Raw genomic sequence first — 23,379 nt, forward strand, 5'->3', positions numbered from 1 at the left:
ACCACCATCCAAAGTGACTTTTCTATAACTGGAGGTATTATCATATCACTTCTTGTTTAAAATCCTTCAGTGGCCTCCTATTACTGTTAGGATCGAATCCAAATTTCTGTGGCATGCAAAACTTTGCATGATCTGCCTTTTGCCTGCATTTTCACATAATATTCCCTCTCCTTGAGAGAATATCCTCCTTTCCCATCCTGTTTCTATCCTCCCTCCCTTGTTATAGTTGTATTTAATTACCAAAGTAATGCTTTTTTTGAACAAAAAGTACACAGTATTTCTTCCATTCTCTGCCAGGCTAACTCCTATTTATTCTTCAAGTGTCAGCTTAAACTTGACTTTCTCAGAGAAGCCTTTGACTCTTCTTCCTTTCCACACAAAAATGTGTACATGTGATTATTTACTTAAGGTCTCTCTCCCCAACTATAAGCTCTGTGTCTGCTTTGTTTACCATTATATATCCAGTATTTGGCACAGGCACAGGTACTGTACATATGAGGCTCTCTATAAATATTGGCTGAATAAATGAAAATGTCTTAGAAATGAAAATGAAAATGTCTTAGAAAATTCTCCATCGGGTCTCTTGCCAGTTTATTCTCTTCCCAAATGACTTTGCTTGCCTCAGCAATCACACAAACTCCTTGTAGTTTGTTACCTTGATGCCCCAAATATTAACTCACTTCCTTTTTTGCTGCTGTCACCCATTTTAGCAGCTCAGTTTCTCATCTCCTGGGGTCCATTGTAGACCAGCAAACATTTGTACAATTTACTTTCCTTTCTCTCCTATCAAATAAACAAACCCTTTTGAAGTTTTAGGTGAAGTTGTACTGTTAGTAACTCTCAAGGTTTTGATTCGTCCTAGCCCTGTCCCAGCAGTTTTCTTTAGATACACACTAGGTATTTATAAACTGTGCCTTATTTCTTCCCCAGCTACTGCCACTATTATCACCTGGGTGCCAAGTGTTCTCCACTTTTTTCCATACCCCTTCAAACCCTTAGAGGAGAGGGTATCAGTCCACACTTCCAGCCAGTTGTTTAAGGCCGACTCCCCTAAAAGACTAGATCCTGTTTCTGCTTTTTCATATCCTAACTTAACCATCCAAGGGACAGAATTGGTATTCAAACCATCTCTGCCCTCTGCTGCTGGAGCACCATTGCTGTTCATTCTAACCCCAATCCTTAGCTCCAAGGTACTCAACAACCCAGTTCTTGGATTAACCTAGTTTATCTCAGTTTTATCTCTATGGAGCTCCTGAAAACCAGAATTGTTAGGAGTTAGACTCTATAACCTGCATTTTTCACATAAACCCCAAGTAATTATTTTGTATATTAATATCTGAGAATCACTGTACTGATGAGAACTCTAGTTATCCTTACTGTGGGAAAAATGCATTATTCTGACTAATTGCATATTCTATGTAGCAGAATAAGCCAAGAAAAGATGGGATTTGGCTATCTTCAGATACACTGTCAGTTACAGCTTCAGGGGGCCTAAAACCAAGTGGTGAATCACAGCAGTATGAGACTGAAGGCCAAAGTATAGCCTTGTAGTAAAGAGACAGGCTTTGGAGAGAGACCAATATATAGATCCTAGCCTATATACTTTACATCTGAGTTACTCTGTCTAAACTGTAGTTTCTTCATTTTAAAATTAGGAGAATAATATGGCCTCACAGAGTTGTTATGAAGGTTCCTTGGAATTTATTCAATAAATATTTATTGAGCACCTACTATATGCCAGGCAATTTTCTATGTATTGTGAATATACCAGCAAACAAAAACTTTTACCCTCAAGGAGCCACATTCTAATGGGCATATGTATAAAAAGTATATAGCGTATAGGAAAAACTGAATAAATTCTTGTTACTTACAAATATTTAAGGATAAGGAGTATATTTGTTTTGCTTTGCCACTTTTGGGATATAAAAGAAGCATAGGACACAATATATGCCTATGTGGTGCTTAAATCTAGATGGTCAGTGAGATGTGTATTTGTTCATTCTGTAAATATTAACTCAGTGCTGTAACGAGCCTGACACTGTGAAGTAGAAAAATGAATCCCTATTTTTTAAAAATTTCAACTTAGTTGGGAATATATGAGAAATGCAAAATTCTAATGTAAAACAAGGTGCAAGAGAAGTAATAATAAAGTACTATGAAGAACATTTAAGGAACGTAATAATAAAGTACTATGTAGAATGTTAATTAGTAAGTGAATTAATATCAGGAGAATACAAATACAAAAAATAGTGTTATTGCCTTTATATGCCGAGCACATGAGTGTAAGATGGGCATACTTTCGTCAGGTGGCAATGGAGTATATGGCTAATTCAGTGAGAAGGTTAAAAAAGAAAGCTCCTATTGCCAGGTAAACTAGCAATACATGAACCTCAGCGGTGTTAGCCTCTCTGTACACTAATTTTATGATGTCTTTTTTTTTTTTTTTTTGAGACGGAGTCTCGCTCTGTCACCCAGGCTGGAGTGCAGTGGCCCGGTCTCGGCTCACTGCAAGCTCCACCTCCCGGGTTCACACCATTCTTCTGCCTCAGCCTCCTGAGTAGCTGGGACTACATGCGCCCGCCACCACGCCTGTCTAATTTTTTGTATTTTAGTAGAGACAGGGTTTCACCATGTTAGCCAGGATGGTCTCGATCTCCTGACCTCGTGATCTGCCCGCCTTGGCCTCCCAAAGTGCTGGGATTACAGGTGTGAGCCACCACGCCTGGCCTGTGGTTTCTGTTTCTCATTGCAACCCTGACTCTGGAACCGAAATAATATGGACAGTGAGAACTGTTGGGTTTTTTGGTCAAAGAACAGGTTAGAGGAAGGAGGAGGAAAAGTATGTCATAAGCCAATGTGGTTGAGTTCTGGGAACACTGTTTCTGGCTGAGGCATATCATAAGTGTAGGGGAAGACAAGATGAAAAATGAAAGATAGGGCCTGAGCATAGTGGACCTTGAATGCCATTCTAGGGCATTTGGACATAATTTAGTAAGAATAGGGCATGACTGAATATTTTTGATCGGGAAAGTGATTATGATCAGAACTATGTTTATTTGGAGAGTTCTCAAAGCACTTAGAACTACTAGGCCACCCAGCAATCCCATTACTGGGCATATGCCCAAAGGAGAATAAATCATTCTACCAAAAAGATACAGGCACTCATATGTTCACAACAGCAAAGACGTGGAATCAACCTAGATGCCCAACAGCAGTGGATTGGATAAAGAAGATGTGGTACATATACATCATGGAATTCAATGCAGCCAAAAAAAAAGAAGACCAAAATAATTTCCTCGGCAGTAACGTGGATGCAGCTGGAAGCCATTATCCTAAGTAAATTAATTCAGAAACAGGAAGCCAAATGCCACATGTTCTCACTTATAAGTGGAAGCTAAGCATTGGTTACACATGGTCATAAAGATGGGCACAATAGACACTGGGAACTGCTTGAGCGGAGAGAAAAGTAAGGGACAAGATCTGAAAAAGTACCTATTGGGTACTATGCTCACTACCTGGGTGATGGGATCATTTTTATCCCAAACCTCAGCATCACACAATATACCCATATAACCTGTACATACATCTCCTGAATCTAAAATAAGAGTTGAAATTATTTTTTCAAAAACGTGGCCAGGTATGGTGGGTTATGCCTGTAATCCTAACACTTTGGAGGATCTCTTCAGCCCAGAAGTTTGAGACCAGCCTGGGCAATATAGCAAGACACCATCTCTACAAAAAAATTAAAAAATAAATTAGTTGGGCATAGTGGTGCATGTCTTTAGTCCCAGCTACTTGGGAAGCTAAGGTGATGGGATCACTTGAGCACAGGAGGTTGAGGATGCAGTTAGCCGTGATCGCACCACTACACTCCAGCCTGGGCAACAGAATGAGACCCTGTCTAAAACAACACAAAACTGTGTTTAGAATAAAACATTTGAAGAAAAGAAGCATAGAATAGATACAATAAACTGGCAGATCATATGTGTTAATTTGTATTTGTGGAATGAATGAATATGTGAGCCCTCCTAATTCCCTAGAGAATAAGATGTACTACAACAAAGCATAGCAGAGGAGTAGCTTTGTTGTGCTGACCCAAATTTTATGTAAGCAGAGTTCTGACATAGGGAGACAAGGAGTAAGGCAAACTGATTAAACATGACATGAATTTGTAACCTATTGCATGACCACACCTATAGAGTATTGATTTATGGCCTGTTGTCACTTGGAGGTAGGTTTCTAAAAATTTGTCACAGAGTAAGTTTTAGTAATGTATTGCACTACATGGTGACCACAGTTAATAATAATGTTGTCGTTTTTCTTGTTTTTTGAGACAGGGTCAACCAATAATGTGTATTTCAAAATTACTAAAATATATTTTTAACATTCTTACCCCATCAAAAAAAAAAAAAAGACAAACTGGTGAGGTGATGGGTATGTGGTATGTTAATTGGCTCCATCAAATCTTCCTATAATGTATACATAGGTCAGGCCGGGCGCGGTGGCTCACGCCTGTAATCCCAGCACTTTGGGAGGCCAAGGCAGGCAGATCACTTAAGGCCAGGAGTTTGAGACCAGCCTGGCCAACATGGCAAAACCCCATCTCTGCCAGAAATACAAAAATTATCCAGGTGTGGTGGCACATGCCTGAAATCCCAGCTACTTGGGAGGCTGATGCACAAAAATCACTTGAACCTGGGAGGTGGAGGTTGCAGTGAGCCGAAATCGTGCCACTGCACTCCAACCTGGATGACAGAGTGAGACTCTGTCTCAAAAATATATATACATAGATTAAAACATTACATTGTACCCCATATATACACGCAATTATTTGTCAGTTAACATTAAAAAAAAAACAAATTGTTACAGCACTCTGTCTATAACAGAGTGAAAGATGATTCAGTTTTCATTTCACAGACATTTCCAGAGTGCTTGTCACATTATCAGCACTATGCTATAGGTGGTACAACTTTGGATTCAACTGGGGATTCAACTGTGAGTAAGGAGTTAACAGACTACTAGGAGACAGGGATATGTAAGTAACTGTAACTATGTTTTAAGTGGTTTTGTCAAGGTGAGCCCACTATGAAAATATATTTTGTATAAATTTATAAAATCATATCACCCTGTATGCAACTCTACTTATGCTTTAGGGGACAGTTTTCTAGTGAACTTTAAAAAACAGAATTTTTTTGGCCTGTAATCCCAGGAGACTTGAGTTGGGAGGATTGCTTGAGCCCAAGAATTTGAGACCAGCCTGGGCAACATGGCAAAACCCTGTCTCTACAAAAGATGTTTTAAAATAGTCGGGTGTGGTGGCCCTGTCCTGTGGTGCCAGTTACTTGGGAGGCTGAGGTGGAAGCATTGATTGAGCCTGGGAGTTTGAGGCTGAATGAACCATGATCATGCTACTGCACTCCAGCAGCCTGGGCGACAGAGTGAGACCCTGTCTCAAACAAACAAACAAAAAGAATTTTTCATGTTCAAAGAATGTATTTGTATGTTAAAATAATGTGTGCCTATTAAGGCATATTTGAACTTCATAGAAAAGCAAAAAGAAGAAACAAAATGTTACTCCCCTGGGGAAAAAAGTGCACAATTTGCATATTGTATATTTCTTCTGGCCTTTTTTCTCCTACAGTGGTATCTGTAGATCTTAGATGAAGCTATAACTGAGACTTAAGTGAACATGCAACTAGCATTAGATCTTTTAATGTAGGCTTTTTGAAAAATTAATTTTGTGTATTTATTTATTTTGTTTAGGACTGTATAGTTGACAAAACCCATATTAAAGCAGAATGACCCATCTCTATTTCAGTATGTTCACAAAGTGCCCCTCCAGCTGAATGTGTAGCATATGAACTCTGGGGATTCATTTCACTGTTCCCATTCTTTATAGGTGCCCCTGACCCCACAGCTGGGGCCAGCATTGACGATGAAAACTGTTGGCATTTGGATGAAGAACAGGTGAAAGAACAAGTGAAGCTTTTTCTCTCCCAGGGCGGTTACTGTGGCTCTGGAAAGCAACTCAGCTCAATGTTTGCCAAGGTAAGATATGAAAAGGTGTTTTTCTTTTGTTGTTGACAAAAGAAGCTTAAGTTAGACTGGGCACACCACATTTCAGGCTTCATGCCATATACCTAGCTCACTTGACATAGCTGAACTGAATACTTGAAATCTAGTGGGAGAGGCTGACCAGACCTGAGCAGGCTGCCTCTAGGGAGTCCTACCAGCTCAGCCTGGTAGTCCTGTTCCTTCTGCTCTGCTCTGTAAATGAGTTAGTATTGCTGGGGCATTTTAGCAAGGAAACTATCTTCCCTCTGCTTTTAATTCAGTGCTACCTGATGAAGCTTGAAGACTAGAGTTTCAACATTGTTCCTAAAGACACTTAGTATTTTGAAACTAGGGGCTCTCACAGCAGGCTGTTTTTCTTTTCTTTTTTTTTCCCCTTAATACCTTCAGTGAGATATAATTAATATACTATACTATATGAATATATACTATACTATACATATACTATAATACATATACTATACATATACTATAATTCACCCATTTAAAGTGTTAAAGTTCAGTTCAGTGTTTTTTAGTATATTCATAGTTATATGCAGCCATCACCACAATCAACTTAAGAACATTTTCATCACCTCAAAAAGAAACCCATACCCTTACCTATCCCTCCCTTGTCCTCTATGTCTCCCTCCCCCAGCCCTAAGAAACCACTAATCTACTTTCTGTCTCTATAGATTTCCCTATTCTGGACTTTCATATGAATGGAATCATTCATATAGTATGTAGTCTTTTATGATTGGCTTCCTTCACTCAGCATAATGTTTTTAAGATTCATCGGTGTCATAGCATGAATCAGTACTTCATTCCTTTTTATGGCTGAACAATAAATGTGGATTTGTTGTTCAAAATGTGGATAGCCTACATTTTGTTTATCCATTCATCTATTAGTAAACATTTGAGTTGTTTCCACCTTTTGGCTATTATGAATAGTGCTGCTATAAACATTCTTGTATAAGGTTCTATGTGGACGTGTATTTTCATTTCTTTCTTGGAGTGGAATTGATGGGTCATATGGTAACTCTATGCTTAATCATTTGAGGAACTGCCAGTCTGTTTTCTAAGGTGGCTGTATCATTTTACGTTCCTACCAACAGTGTATGGTGTGTCAATTTCTTTGCATCCTGTCCAACACTTGTTATCTGACTTTTTAATTCTAGCCATCCTAGTGGGTGTGAAATGGTATCTCATTGTGAACATCAGGCTTTCTTGGTACATGCAGAGATCTTGCTTACAGAACAAGAGGCCTTCTTTCTGGCTCTTTTGGATATGGTGTACTCAGATACTTCATCTGTACTTCCCCCTCCCCCACTTCCTTCTCCTCCTACTTTTTTGTGATGCACAATCACCAATCCCTTGCCACTTCTTATGTGTCAGGTTCGAGAAATGCTGCGGATGAGAGATTCCAATGGAGCAAGGATGCTGACACTAATAACTGAGCAGTTTATGGCTGACCCACGACTCACGCTCTGGAGGCAGCAAGGAACAAACATGACAGACAAGTGCAGGCAGCTCTGGGATGAGCTAGGTAAGTTCCCATCGTTCAGAGAAGTGCTTCGTCCTACCATCTTGCCGTGTGGCAACAGTGTTTATGAACCCTTGCCATCAATCATTGCATGGATCTTGCTAAGTCCAACTGGTAGAAGTCTTAGGCTCTACAAGGGCCACCCAGAGTAACACTGAACTCACTTTTGTTTTTTCCAAAGCATTGTGCTTTGCTATTGACATCAAGCATTTTGTTCCAGATGTTACCATAAAGGTGGAAACCTTTGTTGAGAGAAAACCTCTTTGCTTGGCTTCTGTTGCATGGCAGTAGCCTGGCTCTCCAAATACTTATCAGCCTCACTTTTGTTGCTTTCCCCGAGTCTGCTCTTCTGTATCACTCCCAGCCAGACCTTTAAGACATAGGGCAATTTCCAATACTTGGACTTGACCTTCTATTCTTCCTTTTCTATATTCCCTTCATGACTTTTTAAAAAATATCATAGCTTCAGGCCAGGCACGATGGCTTACGCCTGTAATCGCAGCACTTTGGGAGGCTGAGACGGGCAGATCACGAGGTCAGGAGATCGAGACCATCCTGGCTAACACAGTGAAACCCCGTCTCTACTAAAAATACAAAAAAATTAGCCGGGCATAGTGGCGGGCGCCTGTAGTCCCAGCTACTCTGGAGGCTGAGGCAGGAGAATAGTGTGAACCTGGGAGGCGGAGCTTGCAGTGAGCCGAGATCTTGCCACCACACTCCAGCCTGGGCGACTGAGCAAGACTCCGTCTCAAAATATATATATATATATGGCCAGGCGCGGTGGCTCAAGCCTGTAATCCCAGCACTTTGGGAGGCTGAGACAGGCGGATCACGAGGTCAGGAGATCGAGACCATCCTGGCTAACACGGTGAAACCCCGTCTCTACTAAAAAATACAAAAAACTAGCCGGGCGAGGTGGCGGGCGCCTGTGGTCCCAGCTACTTGGGAGGCTGAGGCAGGAGAATGGCGTAAACCCGGGAGGCGGAGCTTGCAGTGAGCTGAGATCCGGCCACTGCACTCCAGCCTGGGTGATAGAGCGAGACTCCGTCTCAAAAAAAAAATATATATATATATATATATCATAGCTTCAGAGCTTACTTATACGGTCATTTCACCTTTAGCTTCTTTGTACTCATCTGAGTTTTAGTCCCATATGAGTGGATGTCCATTGACCATTTCCAGTGAGAAATCAAAAATGAACTCGGGCTTTCTCTTACAAACAAAGGCTCTTGTGACTGTTATTGGCACCACTATTCCTTACGTTACCAAACTTATTGCCAAGCACTCATTTTTCTTTCATTCCCTACATCCAGTCACCAACTTATTTTGATTTCTCAACCTTTAAAATGCAATGTAGTGTCCATTCTCCCTTGAAACTTTTAGATTAGATTAGAACTGTGACCTTCTAATGGCCTTACTGTTCTAGCTTCTCCCTTATCAAGGCAGTCCTCTGTGGCCATTATTTCTCTTTAGCATTCCCTTCCTCTAAGACCAGTTTTGCAATGCTAATACTTCTCGCCCTGCTTTCAGAATCTTCCATACCCTGAACTCAGGGTCACACGCTGGTAAGTTTTGGCTCTAACACTGGAAGCCCAATCTGTCTGACATCCCCCTCTGTAACATCTCCCTCAATTCTATCTTAAGTCCTTTTATTTTTTCAAAGTGCATATTCCTTAAGAACTTGAAGTTAGCCTTGGGAGAGTCAGTTTCATCTGAGGCCTGAATGTCTTAATTTCTGTACCACAGAATTGTGCTGTGGACTTGGGCTTTGCCTTTGGGACAAAGGTAGTTGGGAGGAAGTAAGTAGAGTTGGCTCCTGGTGCTTTTAAAGTTCTTGTTATATACTTGGGTTCATTATGAAAAACTCTTGCTTCTGGCATTTTCATATCTAACAAATTACTGTATCAGCCTTCCAAGAAACCTTCAGCATTCTGTTAAGACAGTGGTTCTCAAACCTTTCAGAATCACCTGGAGTACTTGTTTAAACAGATCACTGGGCCCTATGCCCAGTTTCTGATTCAGTAGGTTTGGAGTGGAGCCTGAGAATTTGCGTTTCTAACAAATTCCCAGGGGATGCTGATGCTGCTGATCCAGAGACCACACTTTGAGAACCACTGCACTTAGAGAAGGCTTATTAGGTTAGACACTAGAACAGTGCATTCATGCTTCCCCTAAGTATTCTAAGGGCTTCCCTAGCTATTCTTAGGGCTCCTTACAGATCACAAGGCCTATACACTTATGGAGAACCTAGGCAGGGTTTATAGGAACTACAAATATAGAGAGAAATGGCTCACTACTTTCTGTTTCTGAACTAGAGAAATTGGGACCAATCAGACATGAAGTTTCATCATTTCCCCACTTACAAATCTACTAATGCTTTCTATGTCTCTACCTATATGGTTTGCCTTCTCCTTTGTTAAAATCCATAAAGTATCTCTGCTGTCATGAAAGGCCAACCCTTACGTGTTTGCTCTGGGTTCTGTTCTATCTCCTTTTCTCAAGAATGTTGCTGCTACAATTATTTCTTTGCTTGGGCATTATTAACTTTTCTCTCTCTACAAGATTATTCCCATCAGCATACAAATATGCTCTAGTATCTTTTTTTTTTTTTTTTTGAGACAGAGTCTCACTGTCACCCAGGATGGAGTACAGTGGCACAGTCTTGGCTCACTGCAACCTCTGCCTCCTGGATTCAAGCAATTCTTCTGCCTCAGCCCCCTGAGTAGCTGGAACTACAGGCGTGTACCACCATGCCTGGCTAATTTTTCTATTTTTAGTAGAGATGGGGTTTCACCATGTTGGCCGGGCTGGTCTCGAACTCCTGACCTCAGGTGATCCACCTGCCTCGGCCTCCCAAAGTGTTGGGATTACAGGCATCAGCCACCGTGCCTCGCTTGCTCTAATATCTTTAATCTCAAATTTTAAAAAATACTCCTTTGATGATCCAACTGTCCCCACCAACTATTAACCCATTTCTCTTCTCCCCTTTGAAACAACTCTTCTTTAAAAAATTATCTGTGGTCACTCTTTCCATTTGCTCCCCTCCGTTCTTTCTTGAGCCCACTCCAGTTGGGTTTCCATTGCCCATTGCTGCCAGTCTCCTGAAGTAGCTGTTGTCGAAATCACAAGTAATTTCCATATTGCTAAATACAACAGTCACTTCTCTATTCTCATCTTACTTCAAAATTCTTAGCGGTTTTCAGTAAACTTGACCATACTCTTTTATTTTTTCCTTCCTTTTGTAGCAACAGGCTCTTGCTATATTGCCCAGGCTGGTCTTGAACTCCTAGCCTCAAGCAATTCTACCACCTCCATCTCCCAAAGTGCTGGGATTATAGGCACGAGCCACATGCCCATATTCTTTTTGAAACACTCTTGTCTTGGTCTCCATAACTGCATACCCACTGGGTTTCCCCACTGTGTTCCTGGTAACTTTCACTCAGTCACCTTTGCAGACTTCTCTGCCTTTCCTCAACCCTTCTAAATATTGAGTGCCCCCCAGCATCCACTTTCCTGTTTACATTCTTTACCTAAATGATTATATATTCAGTCCCATGGCTTTAAATACTATCCAGATGCAGGTAAATCACAAATGTATGTCTCTAGCCCTGATCTTTCCCCTGAGTTCCAGGCTGTGTCCAGCTGCCCATCACATCTCCAACTTAATACACACATCACAGAACTCTTAATTTTCCTGCCAAAGCCTTATTTTCCACTTGTCGCCATCTCAATATATAGCATCAAGATGTGTTATCTTGTTGCTCAATGGCCAGGCGCCATTGAGCTAGGATCACACCTGTAATCCTCGCACTTTGGGAGGCCAAGGTGGGCAGATCGCCTGAGTTCAGGAGTTCAAGACAAGTCTGGCCAACATGGTGAAACCCTGTCTCTACTAAAAATACAAAAAATTGGCCAGGCGCAGTGGCGCACGCCTGTAATCCCAGCACTTTGGGAGGCTGAGGCGGGCGGATGATGAGGTCAGGAGATTGAGACCATCCTGGCTGACATGGTGAAAGCCTGTCTCTACTAAAAATACAAAAAATTAGCCAGGCGTAGTGGTGGGCACCTGTAGTCCCAGCTACTCGGGAGGCTGAGGCAGGAGAATGGCGTGTACCCGGGAGGCAGAGCTTGCAGTGAGCTGAGACCGCGCCACTCCAGCCTGGGTGACAGAGCGAGACTCCATCTAAAAAATAAAAAAAACATAAAAAAATAAATTAACCAGGCATGGTGGCGGGTGCCTGTAATCCCAGTTACTCAGGAGGCTGAGGCAGGAGAATTGCTTGAACCTGGGAGGCAGACATTGCAGTGAGCTGAGATCATGCCACTGCACTCCAGCCTGGGTGACAGAGTGAGACTCCATCTTTTCTCAAGAAGAAAATTTAAGGGTTATCCTTGATTCCCTATTTTCTGTCTTTTACATCCAAATCAAGACCTGTTGACCCTCAGAGTTAGAGGACTGAATGAGATAAAGTGCTTAACACCTTAATCCCTAGCTGATGAAAAGAAATCAAGGATAGCTATTATTTTATTATTATATTTAATATTTAATAATTATGTAAAATTTTAATTTCCATAGTAGCTACCTTTGCTTAGAGTTTTTGATGCTTTTTAAATTTTTTGTTGTTTTCTGAGAAAGAGTCTCACTCTGTTGCCCAGTCTGGAGTGCAGTGGTGCGATCTCAGCTCACTGCAACCTCTGCCTCCTCGGTTCACTTGATTTTCCTGCCTCAGCCTCCCAAGTAGCTGGGACTACAGGCGCACACCACCACGCCCGGCTAATTTTTCTACTTTTGTAGAGACAGGCTTTCACCATGTTGGCGAGGCCGGTCTCAAACTCCTGAACTCCAGTGATCCACCTGCCTCGGCCTCCCAAAGTGCTGGGACCACAGACATGAGCCACCAAGCCCAAGCCAAATGTCTTTTTATTGATTTACTTTGAGACAGGATCTCACTGTCCCCTAGGCTGGAATACAGTGGTGTGATCATAACTCACTGCAACTCAAACTCCTGGGCTCAAGAAATACTTCCACCTCAGCTTCCCAAGTAGCTAGGATTGCAGGTACAGGCTACCACGTTCAGCCGATTCTAATTTTTTGTAGAGATACAATCTCACTATGTTGCCCAGGCTGATCTCAAACTCCTGGCCTTGTGATCCTCCCACCTCAGCCTCCCCAAGCACTAGTATTACAAGCATGAGACACTGTACCCAGCGAACACTTTTTTTCAAATTGTAGGAAAATATGCTTCTGGATACTGATAACAGTCCTGTGAGTGCTGTTTTATACAGGCAACTGGTAGGATTTTTTGCTTTGTCTCTTTCTCAGGGTTGTAATTGTATTGAAACAAATTTATAAGGACATAATTAATAAGACAGAAAACTCATTTTTAACTTATAGGTGAAAGTACTTGTGCTCACTTTCTAGGGATTTTTTTTTTTTTTTTAAACAGAGTCTCGCTCTGTCGCCCAGGCTGGAGTGCAATAGCTCAATCTTGGCTCACTACAAGCTTTGCCTCCTGGACTCGAGATTCTCCTGCCTTGGTGTCCTGAGTAACTGGGATTATAGGCACACACCATGATGCCTGGCTAATTTTTTGTATTTTTAGTAGAGATGGGGTTTCGCCATGTTGGCCAGGCTGGTCTCGAACTCTTGACCTCAAGCAGTCCAGCCACCTCCGCCTCCCAAAGTGCTGGGATTACAGGCATGAGCCACCGCGCCCGGCCAGGATCCCCTTCTTAATATCAAAATGCCTAGGAAATAGGAACTCCTCCAGGACTAGAATTAGCACCCTGTTTCTTTACCTCTTAAGCCTCTCATCTCACCCAATCTGTTTTCCCTTCCTATTATCCTATTGATTTTGCCATTCCTAAGATCACCAGAGTTCTTCTGAAGTTGCCAGATTTAGTAGCTTCTTTTTTGGTCCTCTTTTTTACCTGTGAAGATTAAATATGAAAATCTGTTTCTACACTATAGATGAAAAGCCCTTCTTAAACTGTAAAATAAATGTTACTATAATCCCCTAAAGAGTCACTGTTGTAAGTATTAGTTCCTTTTTTCTTTTTCTTTTTTTTTTTTTGAAACGGAGTTTCGCTCTTGTTGCCCAGGCTGGAGTGCAATGGCAGGATCTCGTCTCACTGCAACCTCTACCTACCAGGTTCAAGCGATTCTCCTACCACAGCCTCCCAAGTAGCTGGCATTACAGGCATGCACCACCACCTGGCTAATTTTTTGTATTTTTAGTAGAGATAGGGTTTCTCCATGGTGGTCAGGCTGGTCTTGAACTCACGATCTCAGGTGATCAGCCCACCTCTGCCTCCCAAAGTGCTGGGATTACAGGCGTGAGCCACTGTACCCAACACATCGTATAGTTTCTTTTTCATGGTACATTTAAAAAATTGAATTGAAACAGTAGAAATGAGGGGTTTTTTTCTTTTTTTTTCAGTCACCCATGCTGGAATGCAGTGGTGTGATCTCGGCTCACTGTAACTTCCACCTCCTGGGCTCAAACAATCCTCCCACCTCAGCCTCCTGAGTAGCTGGGACCAGCTGGGTGCGCACCACCATGCCCAGCTAATTTTTTGTATTTTTGGGAGAAACAGTGTTTCACCATGTTGCCCAGGCTGGTCTCAAACTCCTGATCTCAAGTGATCTGCCCTCCTTGGCCTGCCAAAGCACCGGGTTTATAAGTGTGAGCCACAGCACCCAGCCAGAAATTAATTTTCATCTTCAATTAATATCTGAAATTGAGGCTAATATGGCTTTTTAAAACATTCCTATTTGGCTTTCAGAGGCTTTGAGATAGTGTCCAAATGTACTTCCATCCATGGATGTAACTACATCCTAAAGGATGTTTATATTAAGACACACTGCAGCCAGTTGCACCACCTGTAATCCCAGCACTTTGGGAGGCCAAGGTGGGCAGATCATGAGATCAGGACATCGAGACCATCCTGGCTAACACGGTGAAACCCCGTCTCTACTATAAATACAAAAAATTAGCCAGGCTTGGCGGGCAGTTGTAGTCCCAGCTACTTGGGAGGCTGAGGAAGGAGAATGACGTGAACCCGGGAGTCAGAGCTTGCAGTGAGCTGACATCGCGCCGCTGCACTCCAGCCTGGGCGACAAAATACAAAAATTAGCCAGGCGTGGTGGCAGGCGCCTGTAATCCCAGCTACTCGGGGTGGGGTGTGGGGGTGGGGCACCGAGGCAGGAGAATCGCTTGAACTCAGGAGGCGGAGGTTGCAGTAAGCCAAGATCACCCCATCGCACTCCAGCTTGGGGGGAAAGAGCGAGACTTCATCTCAAAAAAAAAAATCCCAAGAAAGGAATAGTTTTAAGGCATCACAAGTTATCAGCAGTTTGAAAATCCAAGTCCAAATACATTATTTTTTTTGGATAAGCAAATACTAAGTTTCTACTATGTGCTAGGTAATATGCTAGACCCTTGACAAAGGTTATCTCATTTAATTCTCACAATATCCCTACAAAGTAGGTATTTTTATGATCTCAGTTTTACAATTGAATGATCTGATGAAGCTCAGGAAGTTCAGCTAAGCAAAAAAATAAAACCTTTTCTGACTTCCTTGCTTCCAACCATGTCCTTGTACTAAATGCCCTTCCTCTGTGCTGCTTTCATACCCTGAACATGTCTTTATCTTAATACTTATCATATTCAAATGGAATTATGTTTGTTTATCTGTCTCCCTCACTAGACAGTTCCTCAAGGGTAGGAACAGTGTCTGTTTTATTCACCAGCACAGAGCCTTAACATAGAAGGCTCTTAATAAATATTTATTACACTGCAGATTTGAGCTCAGAGTTCAAGCCTAAGTCTGTCTTTATATCACAGGCACACAGATTCAAATAAGATAGTCACTCTACTTTTAGGAAGTGTTGGGAAGGAAAAACAAGCCAGTTCTAAAAATCTTAGCAAATTTTTTATATTAAGAAAAGTTAATGCTTTGGAAAGTTTCTTTACTATCTAAAAATGAAACTGAAACATTAAGGCTTACACACACATCAAAGGGGAGATGTTAAGAATATGGGTTGCTTTATTTTCCAGGGGCTTTATGGGTGTGCATAATTTTAAATCCACACTGCAAACTGGAGGAGAAATCCTGCTGGCTGCAGCAGCTGCAGAAGTGGAGCGACCTGGATGTCTGTCCCCTGGAGGATGGAAACTATGGACATGAGCTGCCCAACATCACCAATGCACTTCCCCAGAATGCCATTCACAGCCCAGGTGAGCCACGTGTCCTTTTAGGCTCTTTGTACTTGGAACTTCGAAAGGTGGGAGGGTAAACCTAGAACAATGGTAGCTGGATAGCCTTTTGGCTGTCAGAATTGCCATTCTAAATAAGAAAAGCCTGTGTTTTTATTAATCTTGAAATGCTGAACCTTAAGTAAGGATAAGCTTTTATCTTTGACATTGAGTTGCTGTCCTTTTCCACATCTAGAATGTCCTTACAGTGCCTAGCATAATGTCCTAGAGCCCTCTGCATGACTCCTGGTCTACTCTTCAGATTCTTCCTGTCTAATGTATTAAATGTCTTGGCTTCAGTTGGGGTTGGTTTTAGCTCGGACCTAACTTAGGGGAGAACAAAAGACCTATAAAAAGCAGTTTTAAAAAGTGTCCTGACCATAACTTTTCTTACTTCTGTTTTCCTCAAATTTGTATACAGCAAATGGCTGGATGGGATCATCCTCCCATATTATTGGTAGGATTCCTGCCCCATTTTAAGACACTTCCAGTACAGTGATACCATACACTCCACCTTTTGAGCCCACTGGCCTGCAGATATCACTTGACATCAGCATTCGTATCAGTTTTAGTTCAACTAATTCAGTCTATTTGATGATGTCAATTGATTATTCTTTAGCCTATTGAGAGCCTTTATTGGTAGAAGATTTTATCAGACACTGATTTTACAATTGATTCCTTTTATTTTATTTTATTTTATTTGGAGACAAGGTCTTGCTCTATCCCCCAGGCTGGAGTACAGTGGTGCGATCTTGGCTCACTGCAACCTCTGCCTCTAGGGTTCAAGCGATTTTCATGCCTCAGCCTCCCGAGTAGCTGAGATTGCAGGTGTGACAGCCACCACGCCTGGCTAATTTTTGTATCTTTAGTAGAGACAGGGTTTTGCCCTGTTGGCCAGCGTGGTCTCGAACTCCTGACCTCGGGTTATCCACCCACCTCAACCTCTCAAAGTGCTGGGATTACAGTCGTGAGCCACTGCGCCTGGCACTTCCTTTTATTTTAAATAACTCCATTGGTATTTTCAGTCTCAAGGAGGAAATCACAAAAATTATTGTTTTTGTTTGGTCTTCTTCTGTACCATAATTAGTTGTCAGTATATTTAAGACAACTAAGGTAATGGAAGATGAAAAGGCTACAATTTTGCCACTTATTTACCCTTTCCTGGAACTCATCTAGCTTCCACAACACAGGAAGGCATCTCTTTGATAGTGGCTTTGGATAGCATAGAGAGGGTCAAATGCATACAAACACATGCCTTGTTCTGTTGCCCAGGCTGGAGTGCAGTAGTGTGATCTCAGCTCACTGCAACTTTCGCCTTCCAGATTCAAGCAATTCTCTTGCCTCAGCTTCCTGAGTAGTTGGGACTACAGGCGCGGGCCACCACACCTGGCTAATTGTTATATATTTGGTAGATACAGGGTTTCACCATATTGGCCAGGTTTGTGTCAAACTCCTCAAGTGATCTGCCGGTCTTGGCCTCCCAAAGTGCTAGTATTACAGGCGTGAGCCACCACACCCAGCCTGGTCTTGCAGTTTTTTCCTGTCATGATATATTGGTTCTTTGTTGTTGTTAGCTCTCCTTTGAAGATGTTGCTTCTTCTAAAGCCTTCTCAGGTTGTGATTGATACCTCTCTCACATCCCTTTACCTTTGGGGCTGGAGAAGTAGTTGATTCCTGCCTATTCTTCATAGTCATTTCTACGTAATTCTCCTTCCTACCTTCTTAAAATACACCAGGTTTAAGTTTATGCCATCAAACTATACTGTCTGCCACCCTGCTGGTTTTTGTCATCTGTAGACCTCTGGGTCAATCCCTCTCATTCCTTGAAGATTTTTAGCTATTGGCTTACTAATACTACTTTCTATCACTATTCCTATCGTAATTCTTTTTATTATTATTTTTTTTTTTGAGACTGGGTCTCACTCTGTCACCCACGCTAGAGTGAAGTGGCGTGGTCTCATCTCACTGCAACTTCCGTCTCCCAGACTTCAGTGATCCTCCCATCTCAGCCTGCCGAGTAGTTGGGACTACCGGCGTGAGCCACCACTCACAGCCAAATTTGTGTGTGTGTGTGTGTGTATTTTTTGTAGAGATGGTTTCATCATGTTGCGCAGGCTAGTCTCGAACTCCTGAGCCCAAGCAATCCTCCTGCCTTGGCCTCCCAAAGTGCTGGGATTATAGGCATGAGCCACCACGCTGATTTCCATCATAATTCTTGATGACTTCAGTAGCCACATAGATGACCCTTTCAATACCCTGGCATCTCAATTATTTGATCTCCTCTTTTCCAGTAGTTTCATCCTCCACCATAACTTTAACCATTCAACCCCAAAATCATACCCTAAACCTTGACATTACCAAAAACTACACCCTCTTCATGCATCACCAGTTACCACCATCATTCTTGCTAGCTTTTCTTTAGTATCCCAATTTCAGTAATTCTTTGATCCAGTAGGAATTTTTGTCTTACTGTGTAAGACAGGGTTTTACAGGTTTTTGTTTTGTTTACCAAATCAAAACAGAAAACACTCTTGTGACTCCACGTGCCTCTCTGGGTGGTAGAAATGGGTGGTAGAATTAGGAAAAATCAATTAAAAAGAATAGTATAGATTTGCCATCTCCATTTCTTCTGTTCTTAATCTCCCTTGAATTCACTCCAAGTCAGGCTTTCAATCCCCACCACTACTGAAACAGCTCTTGTATCACTTACTAATGCTAACTGTTGCTAAATCTAGTAGTTCTCAGTCATAACCTTACTTGACCTATCAGCACTGTTTGACACATTGGTCACACTCTCCTTGAAACTTCTTTGTCATTTGACTTCCAAGAAACCATTCTCTCTCGGTTCTCCTTACTTCATTGGCCATTCCTTCTAAGTCTCTTTACTGTCTCTTCCCCACTTCCCAACCTAAAATGCCATAGTGCCCAGGGATCTGTCATCAGACCACCTCTCTTTCTTTTTTTTTTGTTTGAGACGGAGTCTTGCTGTGTTGCCCAGGCTGGAGTGCAATGGTGTGGTCTTGGCTCACCACAACCTCTGCCTCCCAGGTTCAAGTGATTCTCCTGCCTCAGCCTCCTGAGCAGCTAGGATTACAGGTGCCTACCACCACGCCTGATAGTTTTTGTATTTTTAGTAGAGACGGGGTTCACTATGTTAGCCTGGCTGGTTTTGAACTCCTGACCTTGTGATCCGCCTACCTCCGCCTCTCAAAGTGCTGGGATTACAGGAGTGAGCCACCGTGCCTGGCCACCACCCTCTTTCTATACTTCTTCGTTGGCTGCATTATTTTAGTAATCATCTAAATACTAACAACTCATATATATAGATCTTGCCCAGACCTTTCCTCTCAACTCCAGACATGTATATTTGATATTCAGACTGCCTTTCTGATATCTCCATTTATCTATTAACAGGCATCTCAGTAGGATTCCTACCCCTCAAGCCCCACCCGAACCTGCTCCTCTTGTAGTCTTCCTGTCTCCATATATGGCACCTCTCTTAAAAACCTTGGAGTCATTCTTAATTCTTTACTCTCTCTCACCCCAGCTCTAATCCATGAGCAAATCCAATATATTGCCTTTATCTTTGAAATATATGCAGAATCCAACTACTGCTCATCATCTCCACTCATTATTTCTCTGCCAGCTACCATCATCTCTCACAAATTATTGTAGTGCCTACCTGATTGCTCCCCCTTCTTCTGCCCTTCCACCTTATAACCTGTTCTCAATACTGCTGCCAGAGTTATCCTTTTGAAATGCAAGTCCCATCATATACCTTCACAGCTCAGAGCTCTTCAGTGGCCTCTCATCTTTCTCAAAAACCCAAAGTCATCTTTTTCTCATGGCCTACATGGCCCTCCATGATCTAGTTCTCTAATATGTCTCTGACTTAATCTCCTGTGATTCTCCTGCTTGCTCATTCCATCCAACTATACTGGCCTCCTCACTGTTCTCAAACGCTCCAAATATAGTTCTGCCTTAGGACTTAGTACTTGCTGTTCCTTTTGCCTGGAGACCATTCTATATATGAATAGAACAATAACCCCCTGCCTAACCCCAGCTTGCTTTTCTCCATAACTCTGCTTTAGACTTTTTCATAGCACTTATAACTGTATGATATATCTGATACACTATATATTTACTTAACTATCTCTCCCCAATTGAATGTAAAGGTCCATAAAGACAGGGACTTTGTATGTCCTAAGCACTAAGAACAGTACCTACTGTATAGTAGGCAGTAATTATTTGCTGATTTAATCAATTTAAAAATATATTGGGAGGCCAGTGTCCACTGTGGGTTGAGCAGACCAGTAGATTCTCAGTTCAGCAGTAGATGAGCTTAGATTCCACCCAGTAGAAGAGTCATTGTGCTTTCAGTGAGGGCAACATGAAGGAGAAGCAATTTCTGTAAATACTGTCAGTGCTACTTGAATGATAATATCCTTCAACCATCTGAGCCTGTACCCAATGGGCTATATTAAATTCTAAAGAAATGACCAGATTCCAAGGACTTTTCCTGAATGGTTGAATATGTTAGGTTGTTTCATATTCAGTATGAATTATCTGACATTCCCTCATAATTTTTTTTACACAGAATCAGTAGGTACACACCTCATTTGGGCATCTCTGTAAATGTCCGTACAGTACAATACTTCAGTTCTTGATCCCAAAATAGTTTAAATTGCCACTAATCTGGCAAAGCATCAGTTAAATGACTCCCTCATGGTTTCTTATTACCTTAAATATAATTTCCATGATCCTCCCTAAGTCCATGGTTTATGGCAAGATATCTTCATTTGGTCCTCTTACATACCACCCTTAAGAGTTGAGCCTACATTTTTGTCTGCAATTTTGGTTTCCCTGCAGCCCTTTTCCTGAAGAGAGATGGCATGGTAAGACTCCAGTGAGAAAACAAGTTTGTCTTTTATTAGCATCAGTTTTTTCTTTTTCTTTTTTCTGAGGCATGATCTCGCTTTGTTACCCAGGCTGGAGACCAGTGGCACGATCTCGGCTCACTGTGGCCTCAACCTCCTGGGCTCAAGTGATCCTCCTGACTCAGCCCCTGAATAGCTGGGACTACAGGCCCACGCCACCATGTCTGGCTAATTTTTATATTTTTTGTAGAGACAGGGTTTCACCACATTCCCCAGACTGGTCTCAAACTCCTGGACTCAAGCAATCTGCCAGCCTCAGCCTCCCAAAGTGCTGGGATAATAAGTGCGAGTCATCACACCTGGCCTCATCAGTTTTTTCTTATTGGGGAACAAGACTGTAAGCCACAGATATCAGTGTAATAAAGGTACCTGAATATACAGAGCTTCAGCTCTTTCTCTTTTTTTTTTTTTTTTTTTTTTTGAGATAGGGTTTTGCTCTGTCACCCAGGCTAGAGTGCAGTGGTGTAATCTTGGCTCACTGCAGCGTCTACCTCCTGAGTTCAAGTGATCCTCCTGCCTTAGCCTCCCAAGTAGCTAGGACTGCAGGCATGTGCCACCATGCCTGGCTAATTTTTAAATTTTTTATTTTTTGTAGAGACAGTGCCTTGCTATGTTGCCCAGGCTGGTCTTGAACTCCTGGCCTCAAGTGATCCTCCCACTTTAGCCACCCAAAGTTCTGGGATTACAGGCAGAAGCCACTGTAGCTTCAGCTCTCTTTCAACTCTTAATATGAATTTCATGAAAGTCCTTGGTCTGATAAGGGAAACTTGGTATGAAACAAGTTACAGATTGGCCAGGAATATTGCCTAGCTGCTTCTCTCTACCTTTGACCTCGATAGAAGCAGTTTATATCTTCATGATTGAGTGGCTAAGCACCACTACTCCTCTTCTATTTCATGTAGCTTCTGGATCTCAGGAGAAATTAGTCTTCTGTAGAAGGAGGAAGTAAGCCATAGATCTCTGTGGAAAGGTTATTCCTGTAAAGAGCACACACACACTAAAAGCTTATCCAAGAAGGAGGCAACACAGCAGATACTCAGAGAGATTGCAAGTGGCTGCTCTCATTGCCCTTCCACCTTATAACCTGTTCTCAATACTGCTGCCAGAGTTGTTCTTTTAAAATACTATTATTCAGCCAACCTCCCACCCTGAAGAAGACCCAGGGCTTAAAACTTCAAATTGCCTGTCACTGTACTGCTGCATGTTCTTCTTTCTCCAGACTCCTTATCCAGACCAAGACGAACAGTGTTCACTAGAGCCATTGAGGGCCGTGAATTACATTGGCAGGATAGCCACCTACAGCGAATAATCAGCAGTGATGTTTATACAGCTCCTGCCTGCCAACGGGAAAGTGAAAGACTACTCTTTAATTCCCAAGGCCAGCCACTGTGGCTTGGTAAGTCTAGCCCTCCTCTAAGAACTTGAAAGCCACCCTCACTTCATGCCAGGCCCAAATGAGCCATCTTCATACATACCTGCAACTCAAACTACAATTTGGACAGTTTTCACACAGATCTTTTGGGGCTTTTATTAGGGATATTTATGTGAAGCCTAAGCCATTTGCATGTATACTCAGTTGTGATACAGCAGCCTCAAATAAGAATTTGCATCCTGTCCTCTAAGCTTTGGCAGGGGTGAAAGGAGTTAATGCATCTCAAAGAGCACTAACAAAGCAATTAGGCCTCAGTTCACAGCTTCTCTGAGTTATTAAGCAACAATAGTCTACTCAGTAGTTATTGAGCAACATTATAGTCTACTCTGAAATTACATGTTTTGCTAAAAAAAGCACTAATTTGATTTTTTTTTAGTCTCCTGTTCTAGTAAATAGGACATAATCTGCGTTTGTCACCAAGCAGTCTTCCTTTTCTCCTTTCCACCTTCCTACCTTCCTTCATGATAACAGGATAGAGCTGTTTCATTGTGAGTTTAAACCCTCCTCTGAAATAGTTTCCTGGTTTTCCCTCAATCAGCCTGTCCCTGACTTTATCACAGGGTACCCATTTCAAAAGAGACATTCTTTTTTAAAAATATTCATTTTCCGGCCGGGCGCGGTGGCTCAAGCCTGTAATCCCAGCACTTTGGGAGGCCGAGGCGGGCGGATCATGAGGTCAGGAGATCGAGACCCTCCTGGCTAACACGGTGAAACCCCGTCTCTACTAAAAATACAAAAAACTAGCCGGGCGCGGTGGCGGGCGCCTGTAGTCCCAGCTACTCGGAGGCTGAGGCGGGAGGATGGCTGGAACCCGGGAGGCGGAGCTTGCAGTGAGCCGAGATCGCGCCACTGCACTCCAGCCTGGGCGACACAGTGAGACTCCGTCTCAAAAAAAATAAAAAATAAAAAAAAAAAAAATTCATTTTCCGAGTCTTACAGCAATGACATACATTTTCATTGTCTTCTCGCAATTACCTACCTCCATCTCTCAAACCGTATCTTTGTCTTTCTCAAGATTTTGCTGAATCTAGATATGCCCATCTCTCTCTTGAAAGCAATAGCCAGACACACTGAGTCACTACCCGAAGTTCCCTCTGATCATCTTTCTTCTGTGATCCAACACTAATAAACCTAAATCTAATAAGCATATGAAAGAAT

General features: G+C 42.2%; 1 protein-coding gene across 3 annotated transcripts in view; it reads left to right on the forward strand.

Annotated features, from left to right (window-relative positions):
* ZSWIM5 (zinc finger SWIM-type containing 5) overlaps window positions 1-23,379 on the forward strand; it is a 189,827-nt gene that overhangs the window by 145,415 nt on the left and 21,033 nt on the right. For 2 of the 3 annotated variants that reach the window (XM_033226645.1, XM_033226647.1), the window contains exons 3-6: window positions 5,900-6,048; window positions 7,447-7,597; window positions 15,655-15,834; window positions 22,009-22,185. In XM_033226645.1, coding sequence (XP_033082536.1) covers window positions 5,900-6,048; window positions 7,447-7,597; window positions 15,655-15,834; window positions 22,009-22,185 — 657 coding nt within the window. The remainder of the gene's footprint in view (window positions 1-5,899; window positions 6,049-7,446; window positions 7,598-15,654; window positions 15,835-22,008; window positions 22,186-23,379) is intronic. The other variant, XM_033226646.1, reaches the window with a different exon arrangement.

This window comes from Trachypithecus francoisi, unplaced genomic scaffold, assembly GCF_009764315.1.
Source record: "Trachypithecus francoisi isolate TF-2019V2 unplaced genomic scaffold, Tfra_2.0 Lachesis_group12, whole genome shotgun sequence".
Lineage (NCBI taxonomy): Eukaryota > Metazoa > Chordata > Mammalia > Primates > Cercopithecidae > Trachypithecus > Trachypithecus francoisi.